General features: G+C 40.0%; 1 protein-coding gene across 1 annotated transcript in view; it reads right to left on the bottom strand.

The window, feature by feature from the left end:
• The window catches only part of MFSD14B (major facilitator superfamily domain containing 14B), a 76,965-nt gene that overhangs the window by 33,614 nt on the left and 29,807 nt on the right, over positions 1–13,544 (bottom strand). Inside the window, exon 2 of the mRNA XM_023187778.3 lies at positions 6,728–6,823. Coding sequence (XP_023043546.2) covers positions 6,728–6,823 — 96 coding nt within the window. The remainder of the gene's footprint in view (positions 1–6,727; positions 6,824–13,544) is intronic.

Genomic DNA, 13,544 nt, shown 5'->3' with positions numbered 1-13,544 from the left:
CTCACCTCCCGGGTTCAAGCGATTCTCCTGCCTCAGTCTCCTGAGTAGCTAGGATTACAGGAGTGCGCCACCATGCCTGGCTAATTTAGTAGAGATGGGGTTTCACCGAGGCTGATCTTGAACAAAATAGGGAAACAGACGTCATTCGACAAATACCACAGTAAAAACTGTTGCAGACAAACATTTATGGATACTAAAATTAGTAGGCCAACAGAAAACGAACAAGGTATCTGGATAGTCTCAAAATATTTCTCCACAACATACTCGAGACCAGGAGTTCAAGACCAGCCTCGCTGAAACCCCGTATCTACTAAAAAAAATTAGCCGGGTGTGGTGGCACACGCCTGTAGTCCCAGCTACTCAAGAGGTTGGGGCAGGAGAATCACTTGAACCCTGGAGGCAGAGGTTGCAGTGAGCCGAGATCACACGACTGCACCCCAGCCTGGGCGACAGAGTGAGACTCTCAACCAAAGAATTAATAAAAAAGAAAAACAAAAAAAGAAGACAACAATATGTCCATTCTTCTACAATCAATCTATAGTCAATGCAATCATAATCAAAATTCTTGGCAAATTATTTTGTGGATATTGAAGAGCTGATTATAAAATATAGAGAGACATAAAAAAGCCTTAGACCAAGGCAATCTTTAGGAAAATGAACCACACTAAGGAATTTATACAAGATACTATGGCTGTGCACAGTGGCTCACACCTGCAATCCCAGCACTCTGGGAGACTGAGGCAGGCAGATCACCTGAGGTCAGGAGTTCAAGACCAGCCTGGCCAACATGGTGAAACCTGGTCTCTACTAAAAATATAAAAATTAGCCAGGCATGGTGGTGCACGCCTGCCTGTAATTCCAGCTACTCAGGAGGCTGAAGCAGGAGAATCACTTGAACCCGGAAGACGGAGGTTGCAGTGAGCCAAGATCGCACCACTGCACTCCAGCCTGGGTGATAAGAGTAAGACTCCATTGCCCAAAAAATAAAAATAAAAAAAAAATGCCTCCAGTGAGCCAAGACTGCACCACTGCACTCCAGCCTGGGCGACAGAGCAAGACTCCGTTTCAAAAAATATATATATATATATATATACACATATATATATACACACACACACACATATATATATACATACACACACAGCTCAAAAGAATACTAAAAGAATTAGAAACAAACCCATATGTGGACGGTTGTCTCATTTATGACAAAGGTGACACAGTACAGTGGGGAAAGAAGAATTTTTTCAATAAATGATGCTGGTTCAACCATATATTCTTTTGCAACCAACGTGAATACTGACCCCATACCAAACATAATGATCTTTTTAGATGATAGGACTACATGAGAACAGTAAACCAATAAAGGCTTGTGGTAGAAAAAGTTTTCTTAAACAGGACTTTTTAAAAGCACTAACCATAAGGAAAAATAAATTGAACGACATAAAAACTTAAATTCAATTAAAATTAGTGTCATCCAAAGGCATTAAGAGAGCAGAAAGGCAATCCCAGGCTGGGCATTCTGGCTCACATCTGTAATCCCAGCAGCACTTTGGGAAGTCAAGGCGGGCGGATCACTTGAAGTCAGGAGTTCAAGATCAGCATGCCCAACATGGTAAAACCCCACTTCTACTAAAAATACAAAAATTAGCCGGGCATGGTGGCACACGCCTGTATTCCAAGCTACTTGGGAGGCTGAGGCAGGAGAACTGCTTGAACGCGGGAGGTGGAGGTTGCAGTGAACCGATATCATACCACTGCACTCCAGCCTAGGCAACAGAACAAGATTCCATTTCAAAAAAAAAAAAGGAAGAAAGGCAATCCAAGAATAAGGAAAAGATATCAACAATAAGTATATATGTGTGTATAGAGACAAATGTACACATGAAAAAAAATTGTACCCAGAATATATAAAGAACTCCTACAAATAAGAAAAAGGCATACAACCCAATTTTTTAAAAACTGATGTCACTTGAACTGACACTTAACAAAAAGATAGTCACATGGCCAATAGATATATGTTATATATAAAGGGAGTTAACTTCACTGGTCATTAGGAATATGCAAATTAAGACCACAATGTACCCACCAGAATGAAATTCAAATTGCCCGTGAAGATATGGAGTCTGCCTGGCTGAAGAGTAAATTGTTCACCCACTCTGGAAAACTTTTAGCACTACATAGTGACGTTGAATACAACCATGCAATTTTACTCCCAGATATATACTCCAAGAAACATGTATATATGTTCACCAAAAGATATATACAAGAAATATTACAACAGCAATATATGTAATCGGCAAAAACTAGAAACCCAAATGTCCAACACCCAAATGGATTTGTGTCAACAGACTCCAGGACCATCTCTAAGTTCAGCAATTTGCTAAGAGGATTCCAGAACTCTGAAACTGTTATACTTACAGTTTATTACAGCAAAAGGACACAAAGCAAAATCAGCAAAGGGAAAAGGGACATCAGGCAAAGTCTGGAGGAAACCAGGTGCATGCTTCTAAGAGTCCTCTCCCAGTGGAGTCACACATAAAGCATTTAATTCCTCCAGCAATAAACTAACAATGGCCAGGCACAGTGGCTCAAGCCTATAATCCCAGCACTTTGGGAGTCCGAAGTGGGTGAATCACTTGAGGCCAGGAGTTTGAGACCAGTCTGGCCAACATGACGAAACCCCATCTCTACTAAAAATACAAAAACTAGCCAGGACTTGGGAGGCTGAGGCAGGGGAATCACCTGAACCCAGGAGGCGGAGCTGCTGTGAGCCGAGATAGCGCAACTGCACTCCAGCCTGGGCAAGACAGCCAGGCTCTGTCTTGGGGGAAAAAAAAAGAAAAGAAAAAGAAAAAGAGAAACTGTAACAACATTATGTGAAGTGTTGTCTACTATGGAAGCTCACAAAAGCCTAGGAGTTCAGGGTTTTTCTTGGCGGGTGATCTTGAAAGCACACAATGAATGACCAGTTACCAAAGCTCTAGTTCATGAGAAGGAAAGGAGGTGTTCATCATAAATAATGCTGTTTGCACAAACTGGAACAGTGAAGTTCAAAGATTCAATCACACAAAATGCAGAATATTCTAAGAGCTCAATTCTGGCCTGTCAAGGACCAGTCACAGAAAATGGTCCTCTTGGGAACATGAAAGATTTGAGCAACTCGGGCCTGCTGAGTTAATCCTTTCCCGCCCAAGATAACAGAAAATCATATGTGGTTATATAACACACTCTACAACAATGAAATGTTGCTACATACAACATGGATTAATCTCATAAACGTACTCAGCCAAAAAAGCCAGACAACAAAGAGTATACATTGTATGATTCCACTTATATAATATTAAACACACAAACACAAAGGCCAAACTGTCATATTAGAAATGTGTCAAGGACAGAAATTAGTTAGGATTGTTTCTGAGAGTGTGGTATAGTGCTGGATATGTAAGTGTACTTACTGTATAAAAAAATTCATCAAGCTGTGTATTTATAATTTGTACATCTTTCTGTACACATTATACTTCAATTAAAAGCTTACACAAAAAGGTATCTGGTTCCTATTTTAGCCATGAGGAAAATTTAGGAAAATATATCATTCTATAGAATCATATTTTCCTCAGTTCAAACTCCTAACACAGCTCAAAATCCTATAATTTTATATTGCAAGGGTAGGAGAACATCTTTCCTATTTTCTGGTTTTTAGGACAATCAGGGAAGTACAGAAATTGAAAAGTGCATAAAGTACTGAGATACTAGCTAATCCAGTGGTTTTTCTAATTATATTACTCAGAAATATTATAGGAACCCTCTAATGGTTTGAATTTCTTTCTTTCTTATTTTTTTTATTTTAATTTTAATTTTTTGAGAAGGAGTCTCACTCTCTTGCCCAGGCTGGAGTGCAGTGGTGTGATCTCGGCTCACCACAATCTCCACCTCCCGGGTTGAAGCGCGTCTCCTGCCTTAGCCTCCCGAGCAGCTGGGACTACAGGTGCATGCCACCATGCCTGGCTACCTTTTGTATCTTTAGTAGAGACAGGGATTCACCATGTTGGCCAGGCCAATCTCCAACTCCTTGACTTCGTGATCCGCCCACCTCAGCCTCCCAAAGTGCTGAGATTACAGGCGTGAGACATTGCACCTGGCCTTGAATTTGTTTTTTAATGTATTACAAACCCAACATCTACAAGAAAGAAAAAATTGTCAGACTTCTCACATTTGACATGACAGTATAAAAACATTAACAAATTATCTTTCAATACAGCTATATGAACCTATTTCCATGCTCTGGAATTCAACCAAAGGCATAAAACAAACTGGGAGCATTTATTTATTAAGTTCCTGAACTTCAGGCAGTAACGGTAGTTTTAGTTTTGAGCTGCTACCAGACTCCTGCCCCTCCCCCAACCCCAGCTGTGTGGGGTATGTTAGTTTAAATATGGCATGCTGCTGCCTGAGAGGACTCATTGGATTTGGAGTGTTGTCAAGTTAACAGGGCAAACATGGAAGACTGGTGGCAGACTAGTGGACTAGGCCAGGGATAGATACAACAGGTATTGTAGGAGGTGAGACAGCCACAAGAGGCTTGCAAAGCTCTCCCCAAATCGGTTGACTCTAGACTATATACATGCATATAAGAGACTGGAACACACTCAAGCAACCCATTTTTAAAACATGAAATGAGTTTTAGAGATGGATGGTGGTGACAGATACCCAACATTATGAAATGTATCTAATACTACTGAGCTGTATCCTTCAAAACAGTGAAAACTGTAAGTTTGTTATGTGTATTTTACCATAATTTTTTTAAATGGAAAAAAAAGAGTGATCTGGTTTGTCTATATTCATACTAAAAATGTGTCCTGAACAAACACATGTATTTGTTCAAGGAATATATTTATTAAGCACCAACTATATCCCAGGCAGCACTACGCAAACAGTGAGGAAAATTAGAATCTCATGAAACTCAAAATGGGACTAATTATCCTCATTAACTAATAACAAATAACCTACTATAGGTTTCCTACTATGAAGGAAAAACTGCAATAAGAAAAAAAGAAGGATTAAGGAAGCAGGCAATGTTTAAGTCCTCTGTTCCACCCAAATTATAATTTTAATTAATCAAACTGTATTTTTTTTTTTTTGAGATGGAGTTTTGCTCTTTTTGTCCAGGTGGAGTGCAATGGCACCATCTCAGCTCACCGCAACCTCCGCCTTCCGGGTTCAAGCAATTCTCCTGCCTCAGACGCCTGAGTAGCTGGGATTACAGGCATGCACCACCATGCCTGGCAATTTTGTATTTTTAGTAGAGACGGGGTTTCTCCATGTTGGTCAGGCTGGTCTTGAACTCCCAACCTCAGGTGATCCGCCAGCCTTGGCCTTCCAAAGTGCTAGGATTACAGGCATGAGCCACCGCATCAGTCCTCAAACTGCATTTGAAATGTGCCAGAAGAATTAAAAACTTTAAAAGGTTCATAGCAAAGTCTTATGTAAGGCTAACGGGCTAACAGCCACCCTCTAAAGTTCTCTGCTGTCTAAACCTTATTTAAGAAAAAAGATTATCTGTACCCAGAGGGATTCTTCAGTAAGGCAAAATGATGATTAGGAAGAGTTGAGCTCCAATGTTTTACTTTTTTAATTTTGTTTTTTTAGAGATGGGGTCTTGCTATGTTGCCCAGGCTAGATTTGAACTCCTGAGCTCAAGCAACCCTCCTACCTCAGCCTGCTAAATAGCTGGGCCTAAAGGCATACGCTACTGTCCCCAGCCCATCAATAATTTTTAAAGAATAATTAAAACAACTGAAACTTAACTCCAATTTAAAATACTTTATTAAAATTAAGCATTAAATAGTTGTAAGCCACCTAAGATCTGCCCCGTCATCTTTTCTTTGGCATCTCCCTTCCTTCTAACCACATCATAGATCAAACATACAAGTTCTTGCTAAGATATTCAATACCACCTCTGAAGAAAATGGCTATTGATAAGCTACGAAAAACTGAAATTTAGCCATTCCTACAATTATTACTCATTGTTACAAAGTACTCACCAATCTGCTATTTACTATGTTCTTAAATCAAAGACCATTAACATCCCCATAAAGAAGTTACAGACTTCAACAATGCCTTGCAATTTCCTGTAGGACAGGACCCGATGAGTCGGTGGCCTGTTATGAACCCAGTCACACAGAGCAGCAGGTGAGTGAGCATTACCACCTGAGCTCTGCCTCTTGTCAGATCAGCAGCGGCATTAGATTCTTACAGGGGTGCGAACCCTACTCTGAACTATGCATGTGAGGGACCTAAGTTGCGCTCATTATGAGAATCTAATGTCTGATGATCTGAGGTGGAACAGATTCACCCTGAAACCCTCCCCCAACCAACCCACTTCTGTGGAAAAACTGTCTTCCACGAAACCAGTCCCTGGAACTAAAAAGGCTGGGAATTGCTGCTTTAAAGCATCTTAAAGATCTTCCTAAACATATACAGTTCATTTGTGTAACAGCACCTCCAAGTCTGGTTCAATAGGAGTGCAGTGCTACCTAGGAATATTTAAAGAGGTGCTTGTGTTACATGTGGTTCAGAAACCACAATGGGGGGGGGGGGAAGAAACAAGCTGTTTTAAATCACTATCAAGAGCTACTCCCAAACACGTATCTAGACATACACAGTGATACATGCCTAAGAACTTACCTCTTTCTCTTACAAAACAAAAACCCAGTTCAGCAATACTTACAGTCAACATTGGAGTTGTCAACAGGCCCCACGCAAAGAATTCAAGGAAGATGACAATAGCAGCATGGTACACACTTGGTCGGCCAAAGCCTTGTAGCTAAAAAATAAAGTTATTATGAAAATTAGCAAAGAAACATAAGAAATTTATTATCTTTAAATGGTACAGAAAAAATGTGTAAAATAAAGTTAGGGCCTGCCTCAGTCATTTAAAATAAAACTTCATTTGGTGTTATCCCTGATGCCTTCACTTCCCCCTAATAAGGGAAGGTGCTAAGATTATAGCACAGGCTGAAGCCTGTAATCCCAGCACTCTGGGGGGCTGAGGCGGGCAGATCACAATGTCGGGAGTTCAAGACCAGCATGGTCAACATAGTGAAACCCCACCTCTACTAAAAAATACAAAAATTAGCCAGGCATGGTGGCGGGCTACTTGGTGCCAGTTACTTGGGAGGCTGAGACAGGAGAATTGCTTGAACCCAGGTGCCGGAAGTTGCAGTGAGCTGAAATCCCACCACTGCACTCCAACCTGGACAACACAGCAAGACTCTATCTCGAAAAAAAAAAAAAGAAAGAAAAGAGAAAAAGATTATAGACTTTTGATCTGTCCCATCAATGCAAATCACTGGAGCTTTAGTAGAAAATCAACTGGGTCTTCAAGAGACTGAGGTTCCAGGATCTGACTGCTCTGTCCCTTGCAAATTATGTGTTCCTTAGCAACTTCTCTAGGGCTGAAGTTTCTTTATCTACATAATAAGAGAGATGGGTATGGGTATCACATGCTCAAAGGCCTGAGGGACAGCTCGGACCACTTTAAATCAGTATGGAATATCCTGAGATATCCCAATTCCAGAGATGTTTAGAAGCAGAGGATGAAAAGTGTGCAATGTCTGTGCACGTTCTTATTTATCATCTCTCCCACAGATTACTGCAATGACCTGTTAATCTTGCCTTGACTCGTTTTCCCTGTCCCCTCCAAACTTGTGGTGACATGACACTCAGAGTGAACTTTTAAAAAATACAAATCTTATTCCATCACTCCTATGGAAAACTGCAAAAACAAAGAGCTACAAATTGCTCTCATCCCTGTACACACACATTTTCACAATATGACTTTGCTGCCAATTCCATCAAAAGGTTCAGTCTATTTCTCCACGTCCCTAGATCAAAGCTGGTTTGACAACTTCCTGTAACCAACAGTCAGGTGAAGTGAAAACATGGATTTCTGAACCTAGATTGCCAAAGATCTTCAAGACTACCACAAGGAGAAAGCTCTTCCTGCCACAGGAGTATGACAGCATAAGAAACTCTCCCTATCAAGGCCTCACAGACAAACCAGTTAACAGCCATCACCAACTGTCAGACATAGAAGAAGCAAGGCCATCTTAGACGACCCAATTATAATCAAGCCTACAGGTGACTACAGAAGCATGAGACACACCGAGAGAAATCAGTGAAGAACTCTTGCTGAGTTTCACTCACACCACTAACCCAAAGAATTGCAATAAATGCTTATTGTTTTAAGCCATTAAGTATTAGTGTTGTTTCTTTTCTTTTTTTTTTTGAGACAGAGTCTCGCTCTGTCGCCCAGGCAGTGGCGCAATCTCAGCTCACTGCAAGCTCCGCCTCCTGGGTTTACGCCATTCTCCTGCCTCAGCCTCCCAAGTAGCTGGGACTACAGGCGCCCGCCACCTCGCCCGGCTAGTTTTTTGTATTTTTTAGTAGAGACGGGGTTTCACCGTGTTAGCCAGGATAGTCTTGATCTTCTGACCTCGTGATCCGCCCGTCTCGGCCTCCCAAAGTGCTGGGATTACAGGCTTGAGCCACCGTGCCCGGCCAGTGTTGTTTCTTATTTAGCTTTTTTTTTTTTCCCTGAGATGAAGTCTTGTTTTGTTGCCCAGGCCGGAGTGCAGTGGTGTAATCTCAGCTTACTGCAAAGTGCTGGGATTACAGGCATGAGCCCCCATACCTGGCCCACACTCTTTTTAATAGCTAACTACTCAGCATCTCACTGTATGAATGTGCCATAATTTTAACCATTCCAATATTGATAAGAGTACATGGAATTTTCACTTATTTAAAACTGCTGCAATTAATTTTTTAAATTTTGAGATAATATTAAACCTACAGAAAAGTTGCAAAAACCAAGAGTTCCTGTATATCCCCTTCACCCAGCTTCCCCAAATGTTACAATCTTCTATAACCATGGTATAATTATCTAAAACAGGAAATTAACATTGCTACAAAACTTTAATCTACATACCTTATTTGAATTTTGCCATTTTTCCCATTTTCTTTTTCTGGTTCAGAAACTAATCAAACATTTAACACCACATTTAGTTCTCACATTTCTTTAGGCTCTTCCAATCTAAGTCAGTTCCCAAGACTTTTATTTTTTTACTTCCATGATCTTGATACTTTCAAGGAATACTAGTATACTCTTCACCAATAATTTTACATAGCGTCCCTCAATTTGAATTAATCTAATATTCTCTCATGATTAGATTGAGGTTATACATTTTATTTTAAACATATATGTCATATCTCATAAAATTCACCATTTTCAAGTGCACAAGTCAGTGGTTTTTAGAATATTCAAAAGGTTGTACAACCATCACCACTATCTAACTCCAGAACATGTTTATCACACCCCAAAAGAAGCCCTACACCCATTAGGAGACATTATTTATTTCCTTCTCCCCCTACTCCCCCTCAGAACCACTAATCTACTTTCTGTCTCTATGGATTTGCCTATTCTGGGATTATACATAAACAGAATTCATAAATGGAATCACACATGTAGCCTTTTGTGTCTAGCTTCTTCCAATCAGCATTTTTTCAAGGTTCATCCATGTTGTAGCATGTGTCAGTATTTCATTCAATTTTATAGCTAAATAATATTCTGCTGCATCAATATACTGCATTTTGTTTATCCATTCATCAGTTCATAGACACTCAGGCTGTTTCCATCTTTGGCTATTATGAATAATGCTGCTATAAACATGGATGTAGAAGTTTTTGTATGAACATGTTTCCAATTCCCTTGGCCATGCACATAAGGGTGAAATGCTGGGACTATTAATATCCTTTTATTAGCATTCTAGGATAAATTTCTAGAAGTGAAGTTGCAGGGTCAAAGAATATACACATTTTAATTTAGAATCCAATTATAATTTAAAAGTTTCACTAATTGTAAATCAAAAAAATACTTTATCTTATGTCACCTAATCAACTAATATCTCTAACATATAAAAAGCTTCTAAAAATGTTAAGCAAAAGACTAACAGCCCAATAAAAAGATTGGCAAGAAATACGAATCAGTTCACTGAAGAAATCATTTGTAGCCTCATTTGTAGTAAAAAAAATACAAAATTAAGCTAAATTCAAACACAACTTCTCAGTATCAGACATTAAAAATTCAAACGTTTATAAACTTCTACTGATGATGCAATTGAAAAGAAACAAAAACTGCAAATAGGAACTAAATATGGTACACCACTATGGAAGAAAACGCGGCAACATCTAGACAAATTACATATTTATCCTTTGAAGCAACAATTCTCTTTATTCCTAAACTATGAGATGCCATATGCACAAAGCTAAAACACTGTAACAGCAAAAAGTAACTCTGGGCCAGGGGAAGTGGCTCACACCTATAATCACAGCACTTTGGGAGGCTGAGGCAGACCAATCACTTGAGGTCAGGAGTTCATGTCAAGCCTGGCCATCAAGGTGAAACCCCGTCTCTACTAGAAATGCAAAAACTAGCAGGGCATGGTGGCAGGTGCCTGTAGTCCCAGCTACTAGGGAGGCTGAGGCAGGAAAATGGCTTGAACCTGGAAGGAGGAGGTTGCAGTGAGCCAAGATCATGCCATTGCACTCTACAGTGTCATTAACAATTTTAAAAAAGAACAACTTACAGTCTCATTAACAATTTTTGGGGGAATACCTGTCCCGCCATATCCTAAGACTACATAATAATTTTTAAATTTTTTGCCAGGTGCGGTGGCTCATGCCTGTAATCCCAGCACTTTGGGAGGGCAAGGCAGGCAGTTCGGGACCAGCCTAGCCAACATGGCGAAACCCCATCTCTACTAAAAATATAAAAATTAGCCGGGTGTGACGGCGAGCAACTGTAATCCTAGCTGCTCAGGAGGCTGAGGCAGGAGAATCACTGGAACCCAGGAGGCGGAGGCTGCGGTGAGCCGAGATCATATCACTGCACTCCAGCCTGGGGGACAGAGTGAGACTCCATCTCAAATAATAATAATTTTTAAATTTTTCCTAATTTGATTTTTTTAATGGTTATCTAATTTTATTTTGTATTTTCCTTACTCCCAATGAGGTTGAGCTTCTTTCCTATGATTAGGAATTTGCATTTCTTTTTCTGTGAATTGCTTATTCATCTTCTGTCAGTTTTTTATTGGTGACCTTAATCTTTCATATTGATTTATAGGACCCCTTTAGAATCAATATTAAAAAGATTTATACAATGCAACATCAAATTATCATTCTCAGCCAGGAGTGGTGGTGTGCACCTGTAGTCCCAGCTACTTGGAAGGATCACATGAGCCTAGGAGTTCAAGTCCAGCCTGGGCAACACAGCAAGAATCCCATCTCTTAGGGGGGAGGAAAAAAAAACAGGCCCAGTGCAGTAGCTCATGCCAGTAATCCTAGCACTTTGTGAGGCTCGGGTGGCAGGTGGGAGATTTACTTGAGGCTAGAAGTTCAACAGCAGTACAGACAACATAGTGAAACTCGATCTCTCCAAAAAATTTAAAAATTAACCAGGCATGTTGACATGTGTCTGTAGTAACACCTCCTCAGGAGGCTGAGGCAGGAGGATCGCTGGAGCTCAGGAGTTTAAGGCTGCAATGAGCTATGACTGCACCACTGCACTCTAGCCTAGGCCACAAAGTGAGACGCCAGTCTCGTTTAGGAAAAAAAGTCATCATCCTCACCTACCAGCATCAATACTCTCTAAAAATAAAAAGCACGAACACACAAATCAACAATAGCTAGAGACTTCAATACCCATTTTCAGTAACTGATAGAACAATTAGAAGATCAGCGAGAAATAGAAGACTTCGGTAACACTGTACACTAAACCCAACAGACATTTATTGAACACTCTTCCCAACAAGATATAAATTCTCATGTGCACATGAGAAAACTGTAAAACAAGTCTGAATGAATTTAAAAGGAGTTAATTTATATAATTTATACAAACTATGTTCTTGACCACACAGAATGAAATTAGACATTAACATAAGAAAATTTGGAATATTCATGAATATTAAAATATTAAAACATACTCCTAAATAATAGATAAATCACAAGGAATGTAACAAAACTTTTCATTTGAACAAAAATGAAAACACGACACACCAGTTGAATGCAGCTTAAAGCAGCGCTTAACAGGAATGTGCAGCCGTAGATATGTGGTTATAAAAGATAACAAATCAATAATTTAACTTTCCACCCTAAGAAACTAGAAAAGAGCAAGCTAAACTCAAAGCAAGAAAAGTAAGATCAGAGCAGATACAAACGTGATACAGAATAGAAAAGCAATACAGAAAAATCAACAAAATGAGGTCGGGTGCAGTGTGAGCCTAGCATTTTGCGAGGTCAAGGCAGGCAGAACACTTGAACCCAGGAGTTAAAGACCAGCTTGGGTAACATGGTGAAATCCTGTCTCTACTAAAAATACAAAAAAAAAAAAAAGAAAGTTTACCCAAGCATGGTGGCACACACACCTATAGTCCCAGCTATTTGGGAGGCTGCAGTGGAAGAATCGCCTGAGTCCGAGAAGTTGAGGCTGCAATGAGCCATGATCATACCACTGTACTCCAGTCTGGGATAAGGGAGTGAAACCTTGCCTAAAAAAGAAAGAAAGAAAGAAAAAAAGGAGGCCAGGTGCAGTGGCCTGTAATCCCAGCACTTTGGGAGGCTGAGGCAGGAGGATCAACAGGTCAGGAGATCGAGACCATCCTGGCTAACATGGTGAAATCCCATCTCTACTAAAAATAAAAAATAAAACAAAAATTAGCCAGGCATAGTGGCAGACACCTGTAGTCCCAGCTACTCGGGAGGCTGAGGCAGGACAATCGCTTGAACCCAGGAGGCGGCGGAGCATGCAGTGAGCAGAGATTGAGCCACTGCAATCCAGCCTGGGCAACAGAGCGAGACTCCGTCTCAAAAAAACAAAACCAAACCAAACAAAACAAAAAAACGGAAAAAGGAAAGGGAAAAGAAAAATCAACAAAAAAATCAAAAATTGATTTAATGAAAATATCAAACTAATGGACAAACCAAGAAAAGAGGAGACCTGAATTACTAATACCAGAAATGAAAGAGAAGATAACAATGGTCAACCTTACAGAAATAGCAAGGATTATAAGGTAGTCTTATAGACAATTAGCAAACAAATTGGATAAATGAAATAAAATTGACAAACTCCTAGGAACACATAACCTACTAAACATGAATCATGAATAAACAGAAAATAAAAACAGACCTATAACCAGTAAGGAGACAGAATCAGTAATCAAAAACCTCCCAGAATTCCAGCAAAGAGTTAAAGAATTAAACCTCTTCCTAAGATGTGAAGAGGAAGGAGCACTTTCTAACTCACTCTCTGAAGCCAGTATTACAGTAGTTGCGCCCCCTTATCCAAGGGAGACACATTCCAAGAACCCTAGTGAATGCCTTGAAAAGTACCAAATCCTATACAGCTGTTCCTCCACTTACAAAGGGGTTACGTCTCAATAAACCGACTATAAGTTGAAAATATACTAAGTTGACGCTTTAGACTTATGATA

This window comes from Piliocolobus tephrosceles, chromosome 14, assembly GCF_002776525.5.
Source record: "Piliocolobus tephrosceles isolate RC106 chromosome 14, ASM277652v3, whole genome shotgun sequence".
In the NCBI taxonomy this organism is placed as follows: Eukaryota; Metazoa; Chordata; class Mammalia; order Primates; family Cercopithecidae; genus Piliocolobus; species Piliocolobus tephrosceles.
The sequence above is the reverse complement of the archived record's forward strand: the minus strand, read 5'-3'. Positions and strand labels throughout refer to the sequence as shown.